Source organism: Etheostoma cragini, chromosome 22, assembly GCF_013103735.1.
Source record: "Etheostoma cragini isolate CJK2018 chromosome 22, CSU_Ecrag_1.0, whole genome shotgun sequence".
NCBI lineage: Eukaryota > Metazoa > Chordata > Actinopteri > Perciformes > Percidae > Etheostoma > Etheostoma cragini.
The window spans coordinates 8,498,036-8,525,466 of NC_048428.1; the positions used below are offsets into that span (position 1 = coordinate 8,498,036).

At 42.4% G+C, this 27,431-nt stretch overlaps 2 protein-coding genes across 5 annotated transcripts in view; both read right to left on the bottom strand.

Moving 5' to 3' along the window:
• The window catches only part of pabpn1 (poly(A) binding protein, nuclear 1), a 16,031-nt gene extending 2,115 nt beyond the window's left edge, over window positions 1-13,916 (bottom strand). Inside the window, exons 1-6 of one of the 3 annotated variants that reach the window (XM_034862666.1) lie at window positions 13,435-13,916; window positions 10,994-11,102; window positions 8,048-8,115; window positions 6,566-6,672; window positions 4,974-5,061; window positions 3,580-3,731 (exon numbers count right to left, since the gene is read on the bottom strand). In XM_034862666.1, the coding sequence (XP_034718557.1) occupies window positions 3,580-3,731; window positions 4,974-5,061; window positions 6,566-6,672; window positions 8,048-8,115; window positions 10,994-11,102; window positions 13,435-13,569 (659 nt within the window). In that variant the 5' untranslated portion in view covers window positions 13,570-13,916. Of the gene's footprint in view, window positions 1-3,579; window positions 3,732-4,973; window positions 5,062-6,565; window positions 6,673-8,047; window positions 8,116-10,993; window positions 11,103-13,014; window positions 13,214-13,434 lie in introns of those variants that run through there. The other 2 variants (XM_034862668.1, XM_034862667.1) reach the window with 2 other exon arrangements.
• A 400-nt stretch (window positions 13,917-14,316) lies between these two features.
• Window positions 14,317-27,310, bottom strand: zfhx2 (zinc finger homeobox 2). Of its 2 annotated transcripts, none has more exons than XM_034862664.1 (5): window positions 27,089-27,310; window positions 24,868-25,026; window positions 23,792-23,852; window positions 18,752-22,878; window positions 14,317-17,381 (listed from the first exon to the last, which is right to left on the bottom strand). In XM_034862664.1, exons 1-5 carry the CDS (start codon window positions 27,092-27,094, stop codon window positions 16,959-16,961), a joined length of 4,776 nt encoding a protein of 1,591 aa, XP_034718555.1. In that variant the 5' UTR covers window positions 27,095-27,310; the 3' UTR covers window positions 14,317-16,958. The 2 variants fall into 2 exon arrangements, with proteins under 2 accessions (XP_034718555.1, XP_034718554.1); XM_034862663.1 differs by lacking the exon at window positions 27,089-27,310 and adding an exon at window positions 26,518-26,734.
• Between the last annotated feature and the right edge of the window lie 121 nt (window positions 27,311-27,431).

Consider the following 27,431-nt stretch of genomic DNA (forward strand, 5'->3'; position numbering starts at 1 on the left):
ACACACACACACACACACACACACACACACACACACACACACACACACTTAAGTATGAATTTCTAATGTATCAACCAGACAGCCCTCTTGCTCTCCTCGGCAAGAAGCGATCAAGGCCATTTCAAGTGGAACAACTCTGCTAACTGCATGCTATTCTCTGTGGGTGATTAGAACATATTAACCAATGCTGTTGGACAATGGAAAGATGCACTATGTGGTTATCAGTTATACTCTATACAGGGTGCTTTCTATGATTAGGAGTTCAGTTACAGTCAAATTGCTATTGGCAACAAAAATCATCCAATGACCTAGGAACTGCCAGGTTCCATCTGAGACTTATTATTCAAGACCTTCAACCGTTTTCTTTTTAGCACAGCCTTTGGACATAAGATGGCAAATCTTACTTTTATTATGTTCACATAACTGCAAATCAGTCCGACAGAACTTTAAAGTTCAACGATCACAATAAGTCTTACCTCTGCATACAAACCCACAACCTAAAGCCTTCTAAATAAAATGCAAATAATGCTTTGAGTCTTCCAGCTAGTCAACTACCTATTACCATCAGACCTTTAAGCTTCTGGAGACTTTAATATCAACAACCCCTCAGCTTCTACCCAAGTCTTTGTGTGCCTTGTCCTGCAACTCGGGCCAAATCCCAGCGAGTAAACTGGCTGGGTTCGGGTTTCTTGGTATGTGTGGGAGTACACGAGTGATTAGAGAGATTCTGACCTTGACGTTCAGACACTTTCGCACACAAAAGGAGTGAATAGGGATGTAACCCTTGCTTGTGGTTATTTTCAAAAGGCAGCCTTGCTGAAATGAAAATTCATTGCCCAAATACTCAAGTCAAAAGCAGCAAGGGGGGGGGGGGGGGGGGGGGGGGGGGGGGCAATGAAACAAGAGAAATACACAAGATATTAAATGGCCATGTAACTGCCGCACTTTCATCTGGAAAATGTTCTTTGTTAAACATTAAGTAGTAAGCAATAGCCTCAATGATCCAGATGCTTTTCAGGGATAATCAAATCAGAATCTCTCCACCTCACAGCTCCGTGCATGTGTGGAGAAGTTGGCATGCTGAACATCGTGTTTGGCACCACACCTCCTTTGTCTCAACAGAAAAAAAACAAGATGGCACCACAGGGCTTATATGGAGTTACCAGTGAAATTCTTTGCAGCCTTGATTTCTTACAGTGCTCGCCACATTTACATGAAAGGGACGGTACAGTAGGTTACGTTGTTTAATTGTGCTCAAAGGGATCTGATTGTTGCTTTTGTATTATATCATTTATAGAAAGTGTACTTATAGTTAATAGTTAGCCAAGTGTTTTAATCACATGCTGTGAAAATGTGTTTGCAGTGGCCTTGCTGTAGAAGCTAGACTGCAAAAGACTCACAGGGCCCCATGGCAGAGCTCTGAATTGAATCCTATCAAAACACTATGTAGAAAGCCAGTAGGATCCCAGTGCACAACACTCTGATCAACGCCATTCTGTTGTTCAATATGGATCACAAAAATGCCAGTAATGAGGTTTGAACATAGAAGTGATGGGATGGAGCATTAAGCAACTGCCACAAAGCTGCAACAGAGTAAAGTCACTGTACTGATCTTCACGCAACAACAACTAATGCAGTGTGTACGTACAGCCTGGGAAGAACAAACTGATGTGCACCGAGTCCATTTGCCTAAACTGAAAGGGTCATATGTGATGTAGCATGCAATGAGCCCCCCAGTCCCACAACTGATGTGATTTCTGACCTGACCACACGGCATATAACTGTGTTTCTATTACAGTCTCTAATACAATCTATTTCTCGATAAAGCTGATAGCAAGATGACAAACAAATCTTACACTCATTTATAATCTAGATTTGAGGAATTGGCTCTAATATTTACACTGCACACAGCATTCAGATCTAAAAAGCAATTCCCTAAAATAAACATAATTTTTACCGCCTATCCAATAACAATGCTCTAATTGCACTTTGTACTTTAAAAACTCTTACATCGTACTATGCTGCCAATTTCGGCCTAGAGTGAAAAAGCAATTTATTAATAAACCCCATTCTTCGTTTTCCTATCAAATGGCAATGACCATCGATTTCCTTAACTGGACATTAGCTTCCTTAAAATACAAGGAGAGGACAGAAATCATGGAGGTGTCTGAAATAGTCATCGTAAGTGCATTTCCACTGTGAGAGACAATCTTTAAAATAAATTTAAATTTTTTTTTAAAAAATCCAGAAATCCCAATGTATGATTTTTTTAACTATTTATTTGTATGATACAGCTGACCAAAGCGCTGTCCAAAGACACTAAAGACAAAATTGTACACCTCCACAAGGCTGGAAAGGGCTACGGGGAAATTAACAAGCAGCTTGGTGAAAAAAGGTCCACTGTTGGAGCAATCATTAGAAAATGGAAGAAGCTAAACATGATTGTCAATCTCCCTCAGACTGGGGCTCCATGCAAGATCTCACCTCGTGGGGTCTCAATGATCCTAAGAAAGGTGAGAAATCAGCCCAGAACTACACGGGGAGGAGCCGGTCAATCACCTGACAACAGCTGGGACCACAGCTTCCAAGGTTACAGTTGGTAACACACTAAAACGTCATGGTTTGAAATCATGCATGGCATGAGTACCATCCTAAGAACACCATCCCTACTGTGAAGCATGGGGGTGGTAGCATCATGCTTTGGGGGAGTTTTTCTGCACACGTGACAGGGCGACTCCCCTGTATAAAGGAGAGGATGACCGTGGCCATGTATTGCGAGATTTTGGGGAACAACCTCCTCCCCTCAGTTAGAGCATTGAAGATGGGTTGAGGCCGGGTCTTCCAACATGACAATGACCCGAAGCACACAGCCAGGATAATCAAGGAGTGGCTCTGTAAGAAGCACATCAAGGTTCTGGCGTGGCCTAGCAAGTCTCCAGACCTAAACCCAATAGAGAATCTTTGGAGGGAGATCAAACTCTGTGTTTCTTAGCAACAGCCCAGAAACCTGACTGATCTAGAGAAGATCTGTGTGGAGGAGTGGGCCAAAATCCCTTCTGCAGTGTGTGCAAACCTGGTGAGAAACTACAGGAAACGTTTGACCTCTGGAACTGCAGACAAAGGCTACTGTATCAAATATTACCAATGATTTTCTCAAGTGTTTAAATACCTATTTGCAGCTGTATCATACAAATAAATTGTTTAAAAAAACCTAATTTTTCTTCGATTATGTCTCACAGTGGACATGCACCTACGATGACAATTTCAGACCCCTCCATGATATCCAAGTGGGAGAACTTGCCAAATCACAGGGTGTTCAAATACTTATTTTCCTCACTGTATATGAGGCCAAAACTGGCAAGACTCTTGGTGTTACCTCATTTGTCAAACAAATACCAAATAAATAAAATCATAATTGCAGAACTATGTAAATCTTTAAGAACAGCTAATTCTGGCTGGTCATGTTGGTCTGCCTAGTCTGTCCTGCCCTTCCGTTTGGGAAACAGAGAGTGAGGTGCAGTGCATGCAGGTGCAGTGTTCTCCCACAGAGTGAGAAGTGAGGCGTCGGCTTCAACTCACCTGAAGGCCCGTCCTCTGCCTCTGGGTGGTGTGTAGCCGCTGTAGTAGCGTGCACGTGATGAGAAGCTTCCTCCCCGTGACCGAAATCGAGCCCGTGGAAAGCCGCGGTCTGTGGTGCTGATGCCTGGTCTGTTTGTTCTCTTAGCGCCCACCTGAGGAACGAGAACCAAACGAGGGAGTTCCATTAACCCAACGCCATCCATCGCTTGCTCATTTTAGTGAGATGAAGTACATCTCATTCCAAAAATGTTAAACAACATTCTCTTTTCAATTTGGAAATATAATATTCAAGTCTCCTTTCAATTGTGAAAAAATTATGTTGCCATGTATGATTTTAACAGTAGTTTAAATCACGTGCCACATTGACAAAAGGTATATAAAGCCTTTCCATTTGAACTCAACTGCACACCAGGCAGCGTCAATAGTAGGGAAACATTAAACCAGAAGTAATATACCAGAAATAACACTAACAATAAGCACAAAAGGAGGCCGTACCCATTTAGGTAATCGGGACAAACCCTCCAAACTTATCCAGACCTAGCACAACAATCAAAGTAGTTTTTGAGACTACAAGCATTAGCTAAATTTAGCCAACAATGCTTATTCTGTATCTGATTTGTTTGTTGCGGTAATCACTGGGAACACTTTGCATTTTGGTAAACTTGTATGCACTCATTTATGGAGTAAAGGTCTTTATTTATGTAAAAGGAAAAAGAGGGGGCAGGGGACAATTCAAAATATAAAAATGCAATGCAGTTAGGCATTCGGTATGGCTTTCAAATATTTATGCTATCCCTGCTGTGTCAACACGTTTATGATTCAGTCTTCCCTGCTCTTCTGTGCCTTTGTTTGGGGAAGTAACCTCTTTAAAATGTGCATGTCATTGTTGCTTAGCTGATATGATTGTATGTCAGTATAGTATGAGTGTAACGATACATGTATTCATACCGAACCGTTTTGTTACAGGAACGGTGCTAATACACACTGAATGCAATTTTTAACAGAAATGATTAGGCTTGTTTTGTGTGAGGAACATACTTCAATTTCAAGTTACCACACAAATATGTTAAGTGGCTGACCAAAAATTTGTTTAGTCTCCCCCCCAGTACTGTAGACACACTTTGCACACAGTACACGTATCCCAGCAATGCCTCCCCCTCATGGCCAATCTAGAGAAGCCAGAGCTTGAAGACCGTCTGTTATCATGAAGGTCTCCTGTTAGGAAACACTTTGGTTTCCTGGTTAAATACAACTGACAAAAACTAGTGTCCCAATTCTTATTAACTCTCACACTAGTGTCACTTTTCTTGTCATTCTGACCAACGACTGCTGAAACCGTAATGTTAGAAGCTCCCAGCTGAAAAAGTAATAGTGGAAATTTCAAAATGTCTTACCTTTATCTGCCTTCCTCTGAAAAGGGACTCGTCCAAAGCCATGGCTGTCCTAACAGACTCTTTGTCTGCAAACTCAATATAGGCAAACCTGAAGAATGGAAAAAGAAGCAATCAACTTGATGTGGAATACTTGTACTTCTGCTCAATCTTCACTTTGATCAACAGTTTAACAAACTTCATTCTCAACACCAATCTGACATTCTTTTTTAAAAGCCAGACTGCCGTGGCGGTTTGTTCAGAATACAATCTCATATTTTAATAAAATAGTTCACCAAAATGTTTTTCTGAAAACATTCTAAGCAAGACATAGGCCATGCAGTTGCTAAATCTGTCTCCTCGTTTCCGGGTTAACACTCCAATCGGATTAGTCATTTGAGTCCGACTGCCGGCAGTGCCCACCTTCCAACTGAGCACCTCAGGCCGGCCAACATGAAGGCTGCCGGCCCCTCCGGACCAAACACACCAAACAAACATTAACCTCGGCTGACTGACGGCCGATTACCGGCTGGTGTGTCACGGCTATTAAACTATGGTTTAAGGCGGTGTGAGAATCGCGTACAGTAAACAGGAACCAGCACTGCCACACAAAAGTTTTAAAACACTTTGAGAGCATAAAACGAAAATTGAGCACTGAACTGCCCGTGAGTTAGTAATAGCTGAATGTTTCCTGCATTTCCTCATCTCATTCGCTTTCTCCCTTGTAAAATAAAGCTGCTTTTAAGTGCTGTTGGAAAAGTGGAAATCTATAAACAATCTTATGAAAAACAGTAATTGTGAAATATAAAATCTACTTGTGCTTTGTTGAGGGAGTTTAAGAATACAACAGGACGTCAGGGAAAGAGGAGGAAGACCATGTGTGTGTACCCAGGCAAGACCGTTTCTCATCCATATAGGATTCGGAACCTCTCCAAGGTATTGACCTTACACAACCTCCTCACACAGAACAGGCCATGTGTAAAGGACCCTGATGGGCCCTTAGGTCACTTATCTAGGGCAATGCGCAAATCACACATTTAATAAATGTGTATCACACAACTAGTGTACTAGAAGTACTCAAATGCAGACAAAAAGCAGCAATATGCAAAGTATTTTGATGCATTATAGACATACCACTAATGTAATTTAAGAGGACCACAAACATCTAAATGGTTAAAAAAAAAAAAAAAAAAAAATCTGTTTTCCTGAAAGTGAATAACTTAAGTTTGTCTACATTTAAAAGGAATTTCTGGTGGAATTTAATGCAACCTTTTACTTACACAGAATATTCTATGCTGATAGCAATGTTTTTTGTTGTTTTTAAACACAGAAAAAGTGAAACCCAAACTCACAAAATGTAACAGCTGTTCAAATCTGGTCCTAGGCAACCATTAATGTTGAGCCATGGCTTTTTTTTTTTTAAACAAAAAACAATCACATTCAACCATTCAGCTTTAGTGAAACTCTTTTGTAGTAATTTGTCCATCCAGTTTGATTTTGTCTTGTTTCTATGCCATATGTGTGACAATGTGGAATATTTGCCAGACAAGATAGTCTGTAGTCATTCACCCCTTCATTGCTTGAAGAAAAAATACAGTCTAATGATAGCGTATTACCCTTTGGGATGCCCTGTGTATTTGTCACATAGGATGGTGACTCTGTTTACTGAACCGCAGCCATGAAAATGAGCCTCCAGCTCTTCTGCCGTGGCACCATAGTCCACCTGGAGAAAAACGGAATAAAAAAGGTTACACACCAAGAGAGCTGAGACATGTTAACATGTGCACTTGGGAAAAAAATAATCAATAAATAAATAAAAGATTTTTATGTCACTTTTATTGTACTAAATTGGGCCGACTAAAATGAAAATGACACAAACAGCATACATTTTAAATAAAGAGACTGAGGCATGAAAAAAATATAAGGAAAAGAAGCTTTGTGCTAGGGAGAGACATGCATGATTGGCTTATGGTGTTGTCATTTATACATATGTTCATTTGGTTTGTGATTGTCTTATTTGTTACTATTTACTTGAATGGTCTGGAATACATAAAATATTAGGAAAAACTAAACAATAGAGAGACAAATTATTTTTTAATCAAGACTAAATATAAAAACAATCACTGATATCGTTTAATAATACGCATGTGGGTGAAACTGAATATTCTTTAAAGTTCAGTAAGATTAATCCTAAAAATAAATAAATATATATATATATATAAAAAAAGAATAAGCTGCTCTGTTATTTCAATCTGTAGTAAGCAGTCCAAATAAATTGTGTGAGAAGGGCTCCACTGCAGGAGGCTACCAAAAGACTAATTAAAACTTTAAAATCAATAAAACCTTGCAAAAGTCCAAGAGGGTGAGTTTATACAGGCACTTTACAAATCTTTGCTAAATCTAAGGAATGCACAATGAATCGGCAATCGTATTAACCGATGTTAGTCATTTCATTACACATAAGTCTGATGAGCAAAACTTGACCGATGTCAACAACAGATGAATTAATGCAAGGAGGATGCCGTGTCAAATCCTTTAACACCACCAATTTGATCACTCACGAAAAACCATCATCCAGTACTGACAAACAATATCAAGAGCAAGCGCTTAAACGCACACAGCGGCAGTCAACACGTTAGCTAGTTTGCGGGGAAGAGAGAGAGAAAAAAAAGAGCGGGAAGTTTATGTGTTGCCGTGTATAAAGTTAGCAGTTACGCATTAGCTGTGAATGTAGCGGTGCAGTCTGTGTACATTTTCTGTCTGTGAATGAATGCTATTGCTCCTCAAAACCAAAGCCAAGTTCCTGCGTCTTGCACGCTAGCTTAAGTAAGTAAAGGGGATTAGCCAGGCCGGCATGTTTGTTTTATGTTCCATAGGTGTTGATTTATGATTGAAACTTTTCACATCGTCTTTCACCAAATTCTACAACAGCTAAACATTATAAAAGTAGCCTAAAACTAACAGTTACTTCAAGTTTGCAGCTCAGAAAACATTCAGAGCTTAGTTGTTACAGGTATACTTAAAGATTAAATAAAAAAGTGCTGCCTAGAAACAAAACAATGTGGCCAAAATGGCATCTCTAAGAGACAATTACTCACGTTTCCAACATAAATAGATCTGCCATCTGCTTCCATCTTTTCCTCGATGGACATGATGACAGGGCCGACTGCAAAGGGAAGGGGGGAAAATGGTTTCATATGAGCAACAAAATATTTCTACTGAAACCAAAATATTCCAAACAAGGTTAGTTTAAACAGCATATTGTAAAATAAATTATATCACCAGTGTTCCACAACCCAAGTAAATAATATTCAAATTACATTTCCCCCCCCAATCAACAATGTATTTTTCACACTGCACACCCTGCGTGCATGACAGCGCCAACGCTTTACTTCAGGCTCAGAGGCTATCATTAATAGTAACTTGCTGCTGGTGGTCTTTCCATGGGATTAACTTTATTAAACCGCAGAAATGCTGCGGCAACTTTCCGTAAGATCATCTTTTAATGCAAATCAAAGCCTTAATCTATAAGGCTAACTGAAATAAAACCATGCCAATCTCTATGTTTGGTGAAGGGTATGTGATGATAGGGGGCTATTTTAATTCCAGAGGCCAAGGGAATTTTATCAGGATGCATAGTATCCTGGATCCATGAAATAACTGACATTTAAAAAAGCGATACACCAATTACATCTGAGTTTTTACGTGCATCGGCCACGCGGCTGCTGCATTCGCTGATCGTTTCCCCCGGCATTATTTACAGACAGCCGTCCACAGGCAGCTCTGTGTTGCTGAAGACCCTGCAGTTCACATGCAGACCATGCACTGCCCCTCCACCACTAGCACCATGGCAGTCTTAAATTACAAATCAAGCACTTTAATTCAATGGCTACTTTTCAGGTTTATTGTTTAATTATTTAAATGGTTTGACCTGATTATTTTTGTCTTATTACATTACAGCGAGCAATGCACCATCGAGGCTGTTTTGTAGATGTTGATGAAAGCCTTTTACCCTTTCACAGTTAACCATATGCAGTGCACTCATCCTTATGATGCACATTGCACACATAATTTGGGGGATATGAAAGTAAGATCATTGCAGAAGTGACACTGATCTGTGTTTTTGGTTATTATTTTAAAAGATTTGGCAGAGCAGATTCCGAATATAAATCCAGGTTGGCATTTGATTTGATGTAAATTGAGGGAGGAAAATCAGCATCAGCTCCAAATATCGGCAGCCCGCATCGGTCATTGGCTAAGGCTGATGAAAAAATTAAACCGCTATCGGCACTAAAAAGATTCTTATCGGCTGAGCTCTTTTAAAAAATTAATATCTGCTTGCCTCTATGGGAATTTAACATAGGGGTCTACTTACTAATGCTCCTTGTATTTTAAGGAAGAACATTTATCTACGATATATTATCCATTTACAAAGAAAATTGTACCATCAAAATTTGCTTTTTTATAATTAAGGCACTAAGATTTCCAAAAAAATATATTTTTCTTTTTAGTCAAGTGGGTTTACAAATTTATGAGCACCACTGTAGATATAACATTTGGGCTCAGGGTAATCGGGTCTTTAATCTGCTGAACCATAAAATGTATTTGACAAAACAACCAGATTTAACGGACAAAATTAATCATAAGCTGCACTCCATCTGTATCATCTTTTTGTCTGGTTTGCTTAATATCTACATAGTTATTTCTTTCTAAATTACGTGTTAATGTTTTGTAGTAATTGTTTTCAAAAATAGTTAATGAACCTTTGACTAGTTTGTAACTAAACCCACCCAACCAGTCTGGCTATCACCAGATTGAGCGTTGGTCTGGGGAGTCTCCTCTGTATTTTCTCTGCACAAGAGGCGCGACCAACGAGCATAGTTCAAATGACTCTGTGCGCAATTGGATAGTCCTTCAACCAATCAGACCAACAATCCGGGTGACGTAGAAGCAACAGCGGCATTAACGGTTTTCTGCGCTTCAGTGGTCGCTTTGGTGAATGTAAACAAGAAGGGGGCTAGCATGTCGGAGTTAGAATCAATAGATTTCTTTGACCATCTAGTTTCCCGTCAAGATTTGTGCACAAAAGTTTTCAAATAAACAATGTTTGAAACACTGTGTGTGTTGTGTCATCCAGTGACACAATCGTTAGCTTATTTTTACAAAAATGCCCTTTACATAGCCCTAACATGAGCTAGGAGGTAGCGGAGCATTTTACAAACTCACCGTCTGTTAGCATTCCATTAACGGCCATTCATTTTCACAGCAAAAAACTTTACATCTGAAGGGTTTAAAGACTTATTGTCTATTGTTTATTTCTAAAGAAACATGACAACGTATGAAAGGCTCCATTACATTGTACCTCACATTATGGCTCCGTATCAGACGTGTTTTTGTAAAGAAAAAAATAGGGCTAACGATTGTGTCATAACCACGAGACTTACTGCACAGGACTGTACAGGAATTACCGTACCGTAACAGTACAGAATAATCTTGCAGGCAGTTTCAACTTACATTTGCTGTATAGGTTTAATTACTAATGTAAACTACCATTTTAGTACGCAATGATTAGCCTGTGCTTATGTTATTTCCAAACATATACCTACGCTCTCTGTCTCTGCATGATTGGGAATGATTGAGATTTCTCTTGGCACAGCTACCAGAAGACTTACAACTTTCAGACTTACAACAGTTGCTCACGTCACATCTACGTCTTCCAAGCTCAGTTGGGGGCTGCGCAGTAACGCTCAGCTCTCACCCGAAAAGTGCTACTAATTGCCTTCACTGGTCTCTGTTGACAATAACGGCGTTACGTTGTCCATTCCTTATACTGTCTATGGTCTCACTAAGTAGCGGCTGAGACATGTGCGACACCTATTGGTGGGATTTGGGATGCAGGTCCTGTGTTTGGCTTGACATTAAACTGGTTTTAAAATGTTTACATCTGCAAAAGACTACTAGGGGCAATTAGTCACAAGCAGCTTGTACACAAACAAAGTGATGTTAACATATAACAAATAAGGTCTTCCTTCACAAAAACACACCTGGTGGGGGGCTGAGATTCATCTGTTTCTCCACCTCGTTCTGGAGCTCCTTCAGCTTCTCTGCCTCTTCCTCCATCTCTCTCACCCGGGCTTTGATTGCCTCCAGCTCCTGAAATACAGAAACATATCTTATTAGAGCAGTCAGTCCATCACAAGCACAATACAACTCACTGAAACATTAATCATAAGTGGCATAATCACACAATATGGATGACAGATATGCAATGCTAACAAGTGCTTATAATCGTCCAAATCAAGCCATGAAAATGTAATCAACAAATGTGACCACAACTTCCCTTTGACGACACTAGGGAAGATGGCAGAGTAGCCAAGAGATGACAAAACAGGTGTAAGTGATGGTGCTGTCATAACATGACCTCAATCTTAAAAGCAGCAAGTGTGTCCGTTGTTTCTGCCCACATAAAACCCCCAAAAGACACACCTTGGGACTACTACTGCCACCCATCACCCAAGTTACAATGCATCTAATCCTTATTTCTTTTCCCATACTGCCTAAACTGGGCAGTACACTAGCAGCCTCCAACAACTTAAAACCAAGGTGATGAATAGTATGAAACCCTCATGTTCATGTTTCCTGTCACTTCTCAATGACCACAAAGCCCATGTTCAAAGTCAGTGTTAAATGGATACAACACACAACCCAAATGACGAGTAAAACCATTTGATAACACAAGTAAGCAAAACTAATTTCAAGACTTTACAGTTTACCATGTACTAACACAAATGTGAATGCGGTTATTTCTAATTTATAAATACAATGATTCTAACTGACATCACCACAGGCTCATGCACCCCGAGCTGTCATTTATTTTGACAATGAACATGCGAATAAAGAATTTATATAATAATCAATAAGTAAAATGGATTTGCTGCAACTCTACAACTGAAATTAAAATGCATTTGGGGTGGTGCCGATGATCAGGTCAGAAGACATAGTGAAGCCCGCGGTCTCTGCCAAAAAAAATAAATATTCCTAAAGTGAATAGAGAGATGGCTGTGTCCCCACGTGGGAACGTACCCTCCTGTCTGACAGTGGTGCACTGCAGCACAGTGGGAGTCATTCCAGCTTCACCCAGGGCTGGTGTCTGTGCTGATAGGATTTGAAATGTAAAGGCTCTTTGTACAACTGGGTGCAGTGACACAGACAGACCATATTAAATTCAGGTCCTCTCACCAGAGGGGGTGGGGAATGCACGGGGACACACTGCATGTGTTGATGATGGCCCCATCATTTCTAAGCCCTCCAATCTTTATCTGCATGCATCGTAGTGCATGTAGAGATCATGGAAGTGGTGAAAGCAATCCACGTTTCCAGCAAGATTGTTAGAAATATGCCATCCGAGACTGACATGCTGTAGCTCCTATTTTTTTGTCGCATATTCAGTGCAAGCTTTTTTCACTGCCCTCCCTTCTCCGATTCTCCTTGCTCCAGCGAAACATTGAAGGATGCAAACCCAGCCCCTCAAATACCGCAACCCCCTCCTCCTGCGTTGCCGCGCTCTCACTGCCCGACTGACAGCACTACAACCTCAAAACCCACCTGGACATGCTGCATAGACATTACTGGGCAGGTGCTGGAAAATGAAAGTGGGGCCCACCAACGCTGATTGTGCAACTTGAACCATCAAAGTTAAAGCGAATCCCATGTTCCACTGATGCGCGATACCAGCCGTCGTCCAAAATAAGACAAAGATGATCAGGTGCATGTCTGCCATCTCCACCCCAGCTTTGTTAAACCAGCTAGCTTACTAGCATGCTATTCCTGCTTAGGCATGCTATTAGTCTAGCCACCAGAAAAATAGTATTCTAAAAAAGGTTTTATCTCGTGACTAGTGGTTACAGTTGACATGTCCACTGGTCCTTTTAGGTGCAGCACTTGATGCGGGTGCGTGCGATAAGCTAACGTTAGCCTGCTGATGCTCGGTCATTTTTTAGGCTCAAGAAATGCAGCAGCAGCCAGAATAATGGTGAAGGTAAATGGAATAAAAAGATGTAATTACCGTTAATAGGTCGCCTTCTCAAACAGGTAGACTCGCAGAACTTGCGGCTAATGGCGGCGGCCTGTCCTACCCTCGCCCCTGACTGTCTCCTGCATCTCTGTCTCGCATTTTTTGAGACGACCCCCCCCCCCCCATACCCCAACAGCTCGAGCAGCTCCCTGGCGCAGAGAAACTTGCGCCGCTGTTGCGCCAAGATGGCTGCCGACACCACGCATGTCACCACCCATTTATACTGCACTGCGTGAACCACAATGGCGGTTAATATCGACCTGGCAATAGCAGTAACGCACACAGCATGTGTGCCCGAGATTTGTGGAAAACTCAACACATTACTTGCCTGCTATACCTAACGTTACTCCGCGTCGGTCATAACGTGTCCTGGTATACATGTGGGTTGCTGAAACAATGCCCTTCACTTACCGGGTCTTCAATTGCGGCCTCTCCCTCTTCTAACCCCGGTTCTTCGTCACCGACACCCGGGTCTTCCAGTTCGGGATGTCCGGGGTCTGAATCTAGTAGGGATTCCTCCGCCAGTCCGTTACCGAACTCCGCCATCGCCCTGTTCCAACTGTACCGACGCGCCTCGTGGCCAAACCAACGTCGCAGGCCCCTACTCACGCACAAGGGGGTAGAGTGAGCGGGGCGGTGAAAAGAAAAAAACGGCGGAAAACGCCGCTTAGTAAAGTTAAAATGGGGAATAAAATGCCAGCTACAGTTCCAGCCGCTCCTCAAACAGCATACCACGATGAAAAAGAACTGCTGTTTTACTCACTACCTTTAAGCAATGGTCCTAATTTACGACGAATAACCTAGTTTATTTACTTAAATGAATATATAAAAAAAGGCGAGGAGTCTACGCGAGAGCGGCGGCTTACCTTCAGTTCAGAAATGGAAGCCGGGGGCGGAGTCATGTATCACTGCGGGCGTAAAACTCTAAATTCTATTCGTCAGAGGATGATTCTAGACAAACCTTTTTGGCATTTAGCGCGCTCCTATTGGATAATCGCGCAGGACTTTCCGGTTTGCCAATCGCATGTGTGCTTTTAATTGGATTACGATTCTGTCAATCATTTCCCTGCCGGAGTAATTTAACTGGCAAAGCAAACCATAGGCAAAGAAGCCAACTGATCAGAAAATAATTCCAGTCACATTAGTGTGTCACATACATTGCCTCATCCAATGTGACCTGAGTGACGTTTATTTAAAATATGCCACCCAGGTAAAACCGCAGATTTTACATCAATAATTAAAATCCTTGTTACACACGACATGTAAAAAAGCCCTTCAATCAGACAGATATGCTTTGTCGTTCAACTGATTTTATTTTTTTTTCTGTATATCAAAGAAAGCATAATGGAGACCAAACACAAAAGGCAGGTACAAGTGAGGAGGAAAATAAGCTTAATCAAAAATCTAACAATTCATAACACTGCCACTATTATTGTTCAATATTCATAGGAATACCATACTGTTTTTAAGCAGAGAGGTGGCATTTAAAATCATTATGGATCAATAATAATCAAAAACAGTGATGGGTAGTAATGATAAATCGTATAAGTAGTAGTACAGTTATAACAATAGTGATAATCAAAGTGACAATGAAACATAAATGAAAAAAAGCAGATCTCCATAAAAACCTATTTTGGACAGTGCAACACCGTGTCTGTGTTGTGTGCGCAACTGCGCGTGTGTGTAATCCCAGTCTTGAAGTTGAAGCACTCCAGTCCTTGTTTTACACACAAGATACAGTTTCAAACAGGAGTACAACTTATTACTCATGAAAGGACATTTTACCCTCCTTGTTTCATAAACCACACCAAGTGACTTCTCAATGTCGTGTTGATGGCTGTGTTCATTTGAAATGTCTGTAGCTTGTGCAAAAATTGTGGACTAGTGCAAGTGCCGTGGGATGTCCTTTACAGTTTGCATTTACGAAGACCTCTCCTGCTCTCTGTCGACCTCAAGATTGCTTTTTGGTTTTTGAATGACAGAAAGCAAAGGGAGGATTACTTTGGAATATCAGTTTTTTTTAATATATTTCTTTACAAAAGATGTTTTAGTTTTGCATTTTGTTAAAACTATCAATAGTAACATTAATATACAACTTAAATCGAAGGAAAACATCTTTAGTATGTTATGTGTCCTTCAACACAGCACCATCTTATTAGCTCTCAGTCAACACATTTAATGTTTCCCAATTTGCTTCCAAGATTTAAGTATCCGTTTGTCCCTTAAGGATACTAGTAATACCCAACTTTCTCCCTTGTCAATGTTTCCAGATATGAGAGCCCATTTCACAGCACGTACATAACCAGAATTAGTAACTCTGTATCAAAACAAGGAGGAAAAAGTATGGGAAACAGCCCATTTCAAGCCCTGTTCTCTTAAAAATTTCTAGAGGCTTGACTTTTGACCTAAATAAAAATCTTTTACACATCAGTTTAATTGCTTCTATTGGCATTTATATAAATATTAAAGTAAATAAAATGCCTTTTCCTGTTTTTTTCCTGCACAGTATTCATGGCAAAGAAAACCGTAAATGTACGAAATCAGGTCTGACCCTCCATGCCAGGTGAGGATGAAATTAATCAACTAAGGGCTTGAATTTATATACCTGGTGGGGTTTCTTCTTAAGACTGTCATCCTTGTAACACACCCACAGTAGGTGAAAACATTTATTTCCCCCCTAACTGGTATGAAGAGCTGCATTTCAAAATGAGATATACACCATTCGGAAGGGAAAGTGAAATCCACAGGATCAAAAGGAATTTGTTGTAAAAACAAGATGGTTGGTAATTATGTGATTATAGTCCTTGGCCAAGAGAATGCTGACAACTTTCCAGGCAGGATTTGCTATGTTCTAAGTACAGAATATGACAATCAGATATTTCCCCTAGAGATGGATATAAAAGCATTTTGGAACAGAGCTCTCCTTCCTTTACATACCCAGGTCTGCTTCTTGCACAATATTATGCTCACACTTAAAGCACGTTTTCATAGACTAGCAAAAATCAATTTATTTGCGATTTATATTAAAGGCATCCAACATGCATTAATGTATCTTTCCATAAAAAGACACTTGCATTAGAATGCTTAAAAACATATCAAACAATGTAAAATGTGTCAAAGTGCGGTATGCCAAGATTCTACTTTCCTCAGCCTCTCTTTTTGCCCTGTCTATTTGGATTGTCGTGAAAATTATGAACATGTAAATGGGGACAATTCAACAGCCCTATTCTCTCTAAAAGTACCTTTTTTTTTAATCCCAAATGAGTGGACACAACACTCTTCAGATCACACTCCTGTAGCAATAAAAAAAGGTGACTGTCAATACCAGTTCTTTCTCTCCCAATGGTTAAGTCCAGTCATTTTATATCCAAGCAACGTTTGCCCTAGAAGTGAAAGTAGGCATGATAAAAACAATTCCACAGGAGAAAACAGAGTTATTTGTGTGATTAATTCATAATCCCAAAATGTTCCCGGGTTTACCGACAAATGGCAACTTCCAAAGAGGAAACACTTTTGCATCAGTCTGTAGGGTAGCACAGTTCAAGCGAGGCACGTTGAGTACCTTCACAAATTATGGCAAGGTAATATAGAACCACAGGCTTAGGACCAAAAATGTTTGGATAAAGTGTGTGAGGATTGACGGAGACTTGAGATGTGTTCACCACTTATCAGACAGAAACCGAGTGAGTGTAAAGCAGCATGGAAATGGTCTGCTGTTGTATTGGAATCCAGGTGAACTCTATAGATAAAAACGGATTTCGAGTGAGGGGAGGTTGAGCGAGGAATAGCAGGTGCAGGGGGAACCAACTTAAATTTCTTTTTTTTTTTAGAATATTAGCTTTTGAGGATTAGTGCTCAAATTTGTATATTAAAATCTGAGGAGCCCAAATGGGTCCAAGAATAGTCAGTGTGCAGACCAATCCTGATCTGAGTCTCTAACTGTTGCTGGTGGCCGTCGGTGGAGGCGACTCGATAACCATCTCCCCGGAACCGGTTACCAGAGTGGATTGAGGGACCTGTGAGCCCGGCACAACACCGCCAGGCCCGCCGTTACCCGTTCCGTTCTTGTTGACGAGCGTCGTCGGCTGGCCAAAGTTAGTGGTTCTCAGGGTTGCCAGATGACGCGGGGAGAAGACGTGGGCCCTTGCTGCCGCCCGGGATTCAAAGGAGATGTTGCAGGCGTCACAGCGGCCTGTCAGGGTCTCCTTCGGCACCGGCTGGCCGGCCACTGCGGACGCTGGAGGTTCAGTAACGGTCAGCTGAACAGGTTTGGGCAGGATGGGACGATTGGCTTTGAGAGCGTTGTACTGCAGGTAGCTTCCTGAACTCATGTCCACCTTTCCCCCTGACAGTGGAGACTGGGAATGGGAAGTTGGGGGTGGGGGGGTAGACAGAACCAGAGAGGGAATAAGTTTTATATCATATCATTTAAAGTTCAAATGTTGTTACAGCCTTGACTGAACCATCTGACCAATATCCAAGCCCTCTATACAATTGATATATGCACATTTAGGTTAAACTATATTTTGGGCAGCAATATTTTGTTTTGATTATATTTGTTTTTATAAAACCCGTGACCTTGAGCAATAGTTTGAATACGCCAAGTAATACTAGTACTAAAAATATATTATACTATAAACATACTACTGTTGGAGTAATACCACAAACTATTGTAAAAATGCTGAATGTCCGCTGCAGTGTGTTCTGGGCTCACACACATTTAGCCTAGAAAAACAATGACTTAAAATAAATGGTAAAATCAATTTTACAATATTAAGAATATTTTTGTATCACAGTATGGCAAATGTATGCCGAATAGCATTAAATAATGAACTGTGCGCCACTGCTATGCATGTGTAGAACAAAAACTTAAGTTATTTTAATTACAGGTTGCTTAAAAGTTAAAAAAATAAAAAATAAATAAAAGTAAATTTGTCCCAATAGACACAAAACAGTTTGTCATTGTTTAAAAAGGTTTTAGAACTAATCTGTCAAAGTGCGTATGAAAAGAAAAGTATCAGCATTAAATGCATACAGGTTGTGCATACACAGGTTGGCTTTGCACTAAAGCACTAGAATTAGCATGTTTGTGTGCCTTTTATAAAGAAATGTTTTGTTTTTGATAATGTTTCACTGTTGCTGTCTAGTTCTTTAATTTACTTACAGACTTTAAAACTTATCCTGCAGAATTTTGCGGTTTTTCAAGTGTGGACTTTCAGTAAATAAAAGTGTACTTAACCTTTTTACAGGCCTTTTGTATTCATAGTTAGACCAATATCTTGATGTATGGTTATAGGATTGTCTAGCCAAATATTGATTATTGCAGAATAATTCTGCAGAGTCAACGTAGTTTCGATCCGTCTACGCTGCAGCTCTGAGCATGAGCCCCGCTCTCTCACACATGCAGAGGAGGGGACAGAGAAAGCTACCAATTACGTGCTCAGAAATTTGGCACCAAATGATTTCACAGCAGTACCAAAGCCATGTGGTTGGTACAAGTACAGAGTTCGGTACCAAACCCTAACCACAATATGAGTCCAATGAAAGTCAGCATACGATATTGAATTATTGCTCAGCCCTAGAATACAATGTAAAAAGAAGCAATGTCATTCCAAAAAAAAGAAAAGATTTTCTCTTCAGTGGACTTCAGTGACCTACGTTGATACCAAAATCACATTATTGTTTATACAGTAAGAGACTAATGCAATTCACAGCAAAGAGTTCTTACCATTTTCTCTTGCTGAAGCCTCCAGCGCTTCTCCTTGGCTCTGGTGTTTTGGAACCAGATCTGCACCACCTTGAGAGGCAGGTTGAGCTCGGTGCCGATTGCCTCGCACTCCATGGCGTTAGGGTGGGCACAGGTCTCGTAACAGGACTGCAGAATGGACAGCTGTAGGCAGGACAGGTGCGTGCGGGGCCTACGGCTGGATGAGTGGGGCAGAAAGCTGCTTTCTGTCGGGCTTGATTTAGCTACAACCGGGGTGGAGAGGCTTGCCACTTTGGCAGAGCTGGGGGTATTAGGGCTAACTGGCGCAATGCTGGGGGTGGGAGGAGGGGGGATGGTACGGGGAGACGTGTGTGATGGAAGAGCCAATTGTTCTCTTGATAGGGTGTTGATCTTGATGGGGACCTTGGGGGTCCAGTAGTTGAGCCCATTCTGCTTTTGTGGCACCACTGTCGTGGCAGGAGGCCGGTTGTGGATAGGAGTTGTGGGCAGCTTGGGCACCATGCGGTTAGTGACCCCTGGTCCAGGACCCATCTCATTTTCACTGTCTTTCTCCTCATCGGTCTTTTCTTCCTCGCTTTCCTCTTCCAGCTTTCGTTTCTGGGCCGGTCGCGGGGCAATAGGGATTGGATCCTTGGGTGGTGCTAAAAGAACAGGCGTGTTGACTTTGGGTGCAACTTTGACCATCGTGACGTTGCTGGTGGTTTCAAGCTTGGTCTTTGGCACTGCAGTAGCACTACTGTTCACAGGAGAGACAGTGGTAGAGGAAAGAGCCTCTTTGGGCTTGATAGGAATCGGGGCTACTTTTTTTACCACGGGCGGTTTGCCCAGCTCCTTTACAAGCTCTCTCTCGGTCTTAATGAGAGTGCGCACAATTGGAGCAGTTGTGATGCACCCAGTATTATTTGGAGCAGGCTTGTTGGAGAAAATGGGTTTTGAAAGAGGCCAGGTAAATTTGATGAGAGGTTTTCCAACTGCTGCCAGGGTCCCATCACTGATGAATCGGACCTCACCCTTTCGTTCCCTCGCCCTCATGTTCTGGAACCAAATCTGAACAACCTTCTTTGGAAGGTGCACCCACTCTGAAATCTGTTCAAACTCATGTTTCCCAGGATTTGGGTCTTTGAAATAGCAGCCGTACAGAATGTCAAGTTGTTCAGCTTGAATGATGGTCCTTGAACGTCTCATATCCCGATACCTTTTTCCTTTGGACTTCCTCTGCTGCTCCTGCTCCCTTTCCTTCTCTCTCTCCCTTTCCAATAGTGTGGCATTCATTTTCTCTGCTGCTCTCATGTAAATACTTGACTTTGTCATGTTGTTGCAGTTCACCAGACTCATACTGCTGTTGGAAGAGGACATGGAAGTAACGGGTTCAGGTTTCACCTGGACTACTACCAGACCTTTGGACGTGGGCCTCAAACCAAGCCCATCCAACAACTGTCCCTTCTGTGCAGCAATTTTATCAGCCAGAGATGAGGAAGAAGCAGATTTTGAGTTGTTTTTCCCCATGCTGAGATCCAGAGCGGACTCACAGTCACCGCCATTGGACAGGTAGTGGGAAGTTTGGCTGTGGGAGGAGAGAGACTGCGAGAGAAGAGAGCTGGAGAAGCGTGTGATGGTCGGCGGGTTAGGAAAGATGGGTACTTTGCTCCCATCAACCAATGAAGGAGTAAGAGAGAGAACATAGGGGCTCAGGAACTGAGTAGAAAAAGGAGCAAGGGACAGAGGAAGTGAGTGCAGAGCGCTGGTTGGAATCTCAGCGTGGGACTGTGAACTTGGAGGATCCCCTTGGGCCTCCAACTCTAGATCCACATCGGGGTCCTGCCTCTCCTTCTTCACCTCCACCTCATCTCGCTCAAACTCCCCTTTCCGCTTTTTTCTCTTGGCCCTCTGAGCCCCTCCGCCCTCCTCGTCTTCATACTCATCCTCTGCATCAGATAGAAACACAGTTGTGGAGCGCAAGACTTTTCCTCCAACTGACCCCTTATCAACATGAACTTCCCACTGTGCTTCATCTTTAGCAGGGCTCTCAGGACCCTCCCTCACAGACCCATTCTGACTTTCCTCATCAGACACAATGACAGAGGTGTATACCTCATTTTCTGAGTCAGAAGTGAGACAGGAATCTCCCTGACCCTCCCTTCCCAAATCTTTCTGTCTGTGTTTTCCTCTTGTACTAGACAAATCTATTGCCTGACTTCCTGACGCTTCCACATCATCATCACCTTCTGCTATAATCAGTGAGTTTTCCTCGTCATCATAGTCATTGTCAGAACTTTGGGCATGCCTTGTAAATCCTGCCAATCGTCGCAGGTGTTCTAACTCTGACGCCCTCTGCCTCAGTTTGGCATGTCGAGCTTGGCTCAACCACCTGCGTACCTCTTCCTCAGAAAGTCCAACCTCTCTGCCCAGCGCCTCGCAGTCCTCACGGGGAGGACTTGCAGCGTCAGCCTCACTGCGTGACTCAAAGAACGCCCAGAGAACCTCCGACTGGAACTCCGACAGCACTGGAACGTCTGGATAAATGGACCCCATTGCATTACAATGGGGTCGAGTTTGGTTGTTAGTCAAGGCATTTGTGCTCGGACTGGATTTCGGAGTGCCAAGAGAGCCACAGGGGCTAGTGCCTGATTGTGATTTCTGAGGAGTAGAATCGGGGCTAAGTGTAAGGTTTAAATTTAAAGGACTGAGGCTTGAGTTGCTGGGCACAGATGCAGAAGGCGAGAGATTCTTATTGCGGAGGCTCTTGTCTGTGCCTGCTGGGGAGAGACAGAGGCTAGCTGCTTTATCACCTTCCAGGTCCAACTGATTAGTCGCGCTGTCTCCATCTGTTGTGCTATGTCCAAGTGCCTTCCCACTGTCTTCATTTTTCTCTACCTTCACTTTGCCTTCTATGTTAGGACACTGTGCAGAATCTTTACTGTCCTCACGTTTATCTGTTTTAATGTTCTCTGTAGTCCAATTATTCCTGTCCTTGAGCTGATCCGAGATCTTCTCTTCAACGGTCTCATCACTGCCCTGCTCTCGCTCACACTTTACAGTCTGTTTTTGCTCTTCCAGGCAAGGCTGCATGTTTGTGGGAACTCCTGCAGAGGGCCACTGGTTCTGTAAGCTGTTAAGTCTTTGGGTTAGGAGGGCTTGCTGGGCTGTGCTGAGACCTACGAATGGCACACACTGAGTCAGGAGCTGACCTTGCTGGTTCTCTTGGTGCTGCTGGGTTTGGGCTTGGAGCCCATTCAAGATCAAGGGCATGACCATTTGAGGTTGAGGCACGAGCTGAGGCACGGCGGCACCAGGAGCAGCACTAGCCGCGAACAGGGAGGGGAGGAGGGAGTGTGAGAGGGTGCTGGGACTAGATGTGAGGAGGGTGAGAAAGGCTGAGACTGCCTGAGCTGAGGCCACTGGGGAGGTGAGGAGGGAGGGAGCCACTTGCGAAGTTTGAATCTGCTCTCCGTCTTTTGTAGTAGTCACCATCACAGTCCCAGGTGCAGCACAGGTGGTGGTGGTGGTAACTAACTGATTGGTTCCACTTCCAGATGTGGTCACCACAGTGTTTAGAGCACTGGTGGTGGTAGTACCTCCCAAACTAGCAGAATCAACTGCGCTGTTTGCAGCATGTGCGACAATTCCAGCATTTCTGCTGCGGGTCTGGTGCAAGACAGATTTCATATGGCTCTCAAGGGTGATGGCATGATTGTAAGAGACTCGACATGTAGCACACTGGTAGGGTTTGTTTGATATATATGGCCGAGACAGGACAGGAACTGAGGGAACTGTCATCCTTTGAATGTGGGATGCAGAGTTGTAATGGACTTTCAAAGCAGATTTGCTGGCAAAGGTTTCCAGGCAGGCATTGCATTTGAATGACTGGGTGTTATTATCAGCTGGCACACCATTTTTACCAACTGACTTTTCACTAGCGTCTGGAATTTCCGGGTTTTCAGTTGCTCCTGTAGCTTGATTTCCCTCCTCTTCTGGCTCTGGCTCAGCTTTACCTTCCTCCTGTTCCATTATTCTTGCTTTCTCCATCTCTTGGTCTCCAAGCGTCTGGGTAGCGTCTGAACTCTCACTAGATTGGCAGGGATCTGAACGGACGTCTTCAGCGTGCTTCAGTTGCAAAGATTCAGCACCTGAAAAAATAAAAACAGGTTCACTTTTATGTTCTCTAAAAGGAAGGTTGAACTGATAACAAGAAGTGCACATTTGCATACTGATCAGCCCATGTCAACCTTTTTACCCACCTGCGGGCACCTTACATCAGGGGCAATTTTCCACTGTAAATGCCTCTTTGTTTTTCCATTATAGCCATCTAATAAAGCAAGACATATCTGTATGTATGCATGCATGTATGCATGCATGTATGTATATGTGTGCGTTTGTGTTTGGGGGTGTGGGAAGGTCACGTGCACGTCACAGCACAATGCGAGAACATCTCAGAGGTGAACCGGGCAAACACACCAGTTCATCATCTACTGCTAACTTACAACACTAATAACATTACCGTTGCCAAATACCCCTGCATATTAAATCCCATATTTCGCCGTAAACCGTCAAGCTTCTAAACCTATGTGGAAATGAACACCTCTGCTGGTCACCCACCCACTCACTCACTTACCCACTCAGGTGGTTGATGAGTGCAGATACGTGCTGATTAGCTTTCATAACGGGCTGGGTGGGTAGCGCACTGCCATGAGTCCATGATGCTAATGTCTGATCAATCCACATTTTAATTGTGAAATTTTGCGATTACATTCTGAATCTGCAACGTTCAGGTAAACCAGTAAGTGAATAGCGGGCTATACGGTGGTTTGGGATTCTTCTTGAAGTTATTTTGGGGTACAATTTGGTTCTGAATTATTCTACAAGCAGAAATACCACAGGCCAAGCAATGTACTAGTTGTTGTTGTAGTAATTAGCACAATTTCAGTGTAACTTCTCCAGTTATAGGAACATGAAGAAGAGCATGCATGTGTGTTATTCCAGTACTACATTTTGTGACTTTCTTCTCACGATTTAAATATTTTAGTACTTTTTCACACTCACCTAAAGATTTTAGAGAACTTTTTTCCTTTTCTCCTCCACTGGCACACTGTTTTAGAACAGCCTGTTAAAAGAAAGGAGAGTGTCAGCTAATTCCCATAGAAAACTTAACTCTGCAACAGCTCCTTTCAGATGAGCTGAATGCTTTGTAGCTGTTGAGCTGCACAACATTTGGGCGTGACTCATTGATGTGTGGTTGTATTACACATAGCAAGCTTCGCTAGCCTTTCATTTGATTTAAATTACCCTTTAATTACCCTAAAGGCATTAATTAAGCAGCCTGATCAATTCCTCCACCAATATAAATCCTTCTATTTCTCAACACACTAAATTGTCATAGACCCATTACAAATAGTGTGTTCATTTCCCCCCCCCTTCTAATTTGATCTCCACTCAGAAAATACCTTTACACTGACATATTCTGTAACTGGTTAGTCCAAACTATGAAATATTCACACTATCAAAATAATGAACACTTACACTAAAGTGCTGACCAACTAAAAAACACCAAGATATGAATTCTAATAAGTGCTTACCTGTGTAAAATACATAACTTGTTCTAAACTAGTATAATAACATGCTTTTACCCAGTAATTACACATGGGAATGTCAGAGGATAAGCCTTTTTGTTGAATAAAACTTGCCAATGCATCCATGTAACCTGTTTACTTGGCTTTGTTTGTAATAGTGCAAGGGGGAGACACATCTGGGGAATTAATAAAGTTATCCTTAAGGGATTGTTTCTAAAATTCCATAATATATACGACATAAGGAAGATTAAGTAACAAGCAAATTATAATACAGTAACTCAGCAATGAATACTGAAGCTCTTGTGTTTTTATGAGTAATTTTTAAAAGGTGGAAGTTATTACTGTTCCTCTTTGCTAATGAAGTTCTATTAGCCACATCACATATTTACTGCAGAGCTACAGCATTGCAAAGTATTTGATATTTTGTCCAACCACTGTGTATCAGTGGGCTCATTAAACATTATGCACATAATGGATGTACTACCCAAACGGAATCAACTTCTACACTTCAGGGAGTGTAGCTTGGCCATACTGCGCAGCCATACTCACAATGTCCAGCAGTTTGTCGACACAAGATGGAAGCACGCTGTGTTGCTCAGTGAGATGTAGAGACAGGGAAGATCTGTCTGTTTGCCCTGTTTGGCACAGGGGGCAAAGCCACTCTGCCACTCCATTGCTTGCAGTGCTCACTGTCTCTCCAGACTCCTCCTGACAAACAAACAAAATAGATTTAAGATACTCCTACTCGTTCTGGAGTTGTTATTTCACACAAATGCAGGATAGAAATAGAGAAAGAAAGAAACATGTGGTGCAAGGATGTCAATTAACCAGATCAAGAGAGGAGCTGCACCCACCAAGATAAAAGTATACCATAACTTGCTGGTTGCACACCTTAGCTTGGTGATATGATTTTATCATGCATTTCTGTGTTTAACCACTTGAACCCAAAATCGGAAGCCAGCAACCATACCATTCAAAAAGGCATGAGTGTCCTTTGTAGTAGTAAAACTAATCCTAGATCATTCACAGGTCTCTGTTTCCATTCAACATTAACCACGTTTGGTAGGGACCTTCTCAACATTTTATCTGCAATGACCGTTTTCAATTACACAACTATGTCATTGTTTCAAACCTCTTTGCAATCCAACTTTCAACAAACTCATCAGATATCACACGTGCACATGGAATGTGTTAAATGCAGAATAGAACAGTCAAAATCAATCTAAATCATAGCATGCACTTCACAATTTATAATGAGTATACAGACTTTGGAACCACTTATCCACCGCAACAAATTTTGACGAATACAAGGAACGTGGTCAATTCATGAACCATGATTTGAAATCATACTGCATACACTCGAGGTGCATGGCCAAATAACTGTTACTCCCACGCAGTTCTATGAAAGACAGAATAGATTACTAGTCTGGATGTTTACCACACAGCTTTGGTGCATTTTTCTACAAGCATTCATGATCCAAGATGCAACCAAGACTGTAATCCATGCCCATGAGGAGAAATACCAACACAGCTACAATCCTGACTTCCTCGTCAAACCAATTAGCAAGCTAGCAGGCTATATGACCAGATATTATTTCGACAAGTCTATATCTGCAGACTGTACATCATGTTTAAACGCTCCTCGTCCCGAGTTTCACAATTAAAAGCTAAGATATAAGCAGATTGACGTCTCTCTGCTCATAGTTGGCTAATTAACGAGCAGTCTAATTAGCTATGCCGACCAGAGACGAATCAATTAGCTAGCAAGCTAGGTTGAGAAGCCCCCCCCTGTAACGTCGCATTACAGTCGTGTTTCTGGAAATGCTGGTTAGCTGTTTAGTTTACTGAAAATAACCCCGCAGCGATAGCCAAACACTTCTCCGAAACTACAAAAAAACAGGGCATGCGCATGCATAATTTCGTTGCTGGCTCTCGGTTGAGACAGGACGGTCATTAAATTAATCAACAAAAGGGGGTTGAGCTAATAACAGTCGTGTCACTTTGCTAGCTAGCCTGTTAGCAGGCGGAGATAATTAACCGCTCCTCAAACTGTCTCCAACTGGCTAGTCTCTCTGCTCCCTACAAACTCTGCCCGGTCCAGGTGGGAACTGCAGCGTACACCGACCGAGTTCACCAAGGGTAGAAAATACTCTCGCTAGGCATTAGATCACAAACCTCGGCCTCGAGTCATTTCCTTACCCCTCTGATTGTAGGCTGCCAATCGGGCATGTAGTGTTGCACCGCCCGCCGCCTCCTGCTCAACAGCGCAAATTGAGGCCTAGCCGGACTAAAGCCATTTAATTAATGAACGTGGGCTCCGTTTACAGATGTGTTAGAAAACACTCGCACCCCCCTCCTCCCTCGCCGCCCAGCAGACCCCCTTTTGACGCGTCCTACCGTTCAAATCCATACCTTTAATACTTACGGTCCAACACATGGCCATTTAAACTACCATTTTAACAGCTTCAAGCCGTAATTGGCGAAAAAAAATTAAACGCTGAAAAGCTACTTGAAGCGGAGTACGTGCGCCGCTGTCGCCTCGACGATGGGGGTGGTGTAGGGAGGGCAGGCGAAAGAGAGACGAGAGGCAGAAAAAGTTTGGGATTTAATGTTGGATTTCTATAAGGGATCGGATTAGTATAGCGCACAATCCGTCGTTTGCTCGATCCTCGATCAGTCGCAGGCCACTATCCCCGCACAAATCAGCACAATTAACCGATCGCGAATGACGTTTAATTAAGTTCAGAGCAATTAGCTAATGCGTTTTTACCTGCATGGTCGCCGCTCCAGCACGCGCGCACACACACACACTCACACGCTTCCTCTGTGGCTCCTCAGAAGTGAAAAGTTTTCTTGCCTGCCCTCTCTCTCTCTCCCTCCCTCTCTCTCTCTCTCTCCCCCTATCTCTCTCTATCTCTCTCGCTCTCTCTCCTGTTCTCCCCTCCCTTCATTCGCCCTATCCCTCTCTCCTTCCCCTCTTCCCTCTAGTAAACAGACCACAGCTCCCCCCAAGGCTGATTGCTGACATTCAGAAGGGGCAGACACGGCTTTCAAATCCCTTATGTAACCCCGCAGATATTAGAGATTATTAATGTATGTTGAAACGTCGATTC

Bases quoted from the DNA above. Each gene is read 5' to 3' on its own strand.
- zfhx2 (XM_034862663.1), bottom strand. From the start codon at position 26,547: ATGCCCGATTGGCAGCCTACAATCAGAGGG. The intron at 23,853-24,867 runs GTGAGTATGGCT...TTCTTTTAACAG, and splicing joins TCGACAAACTGCTGGACATT to GCTGTTCTAAAACAGTGTGC. The intron at 22,879-23,791 runs GTGAGTGTGAAA...TTATTTTTTCAG, and splicing joins AAGTTCTCTAAAATCTTTAG to GTGCTGAATCTTTGCAACTG.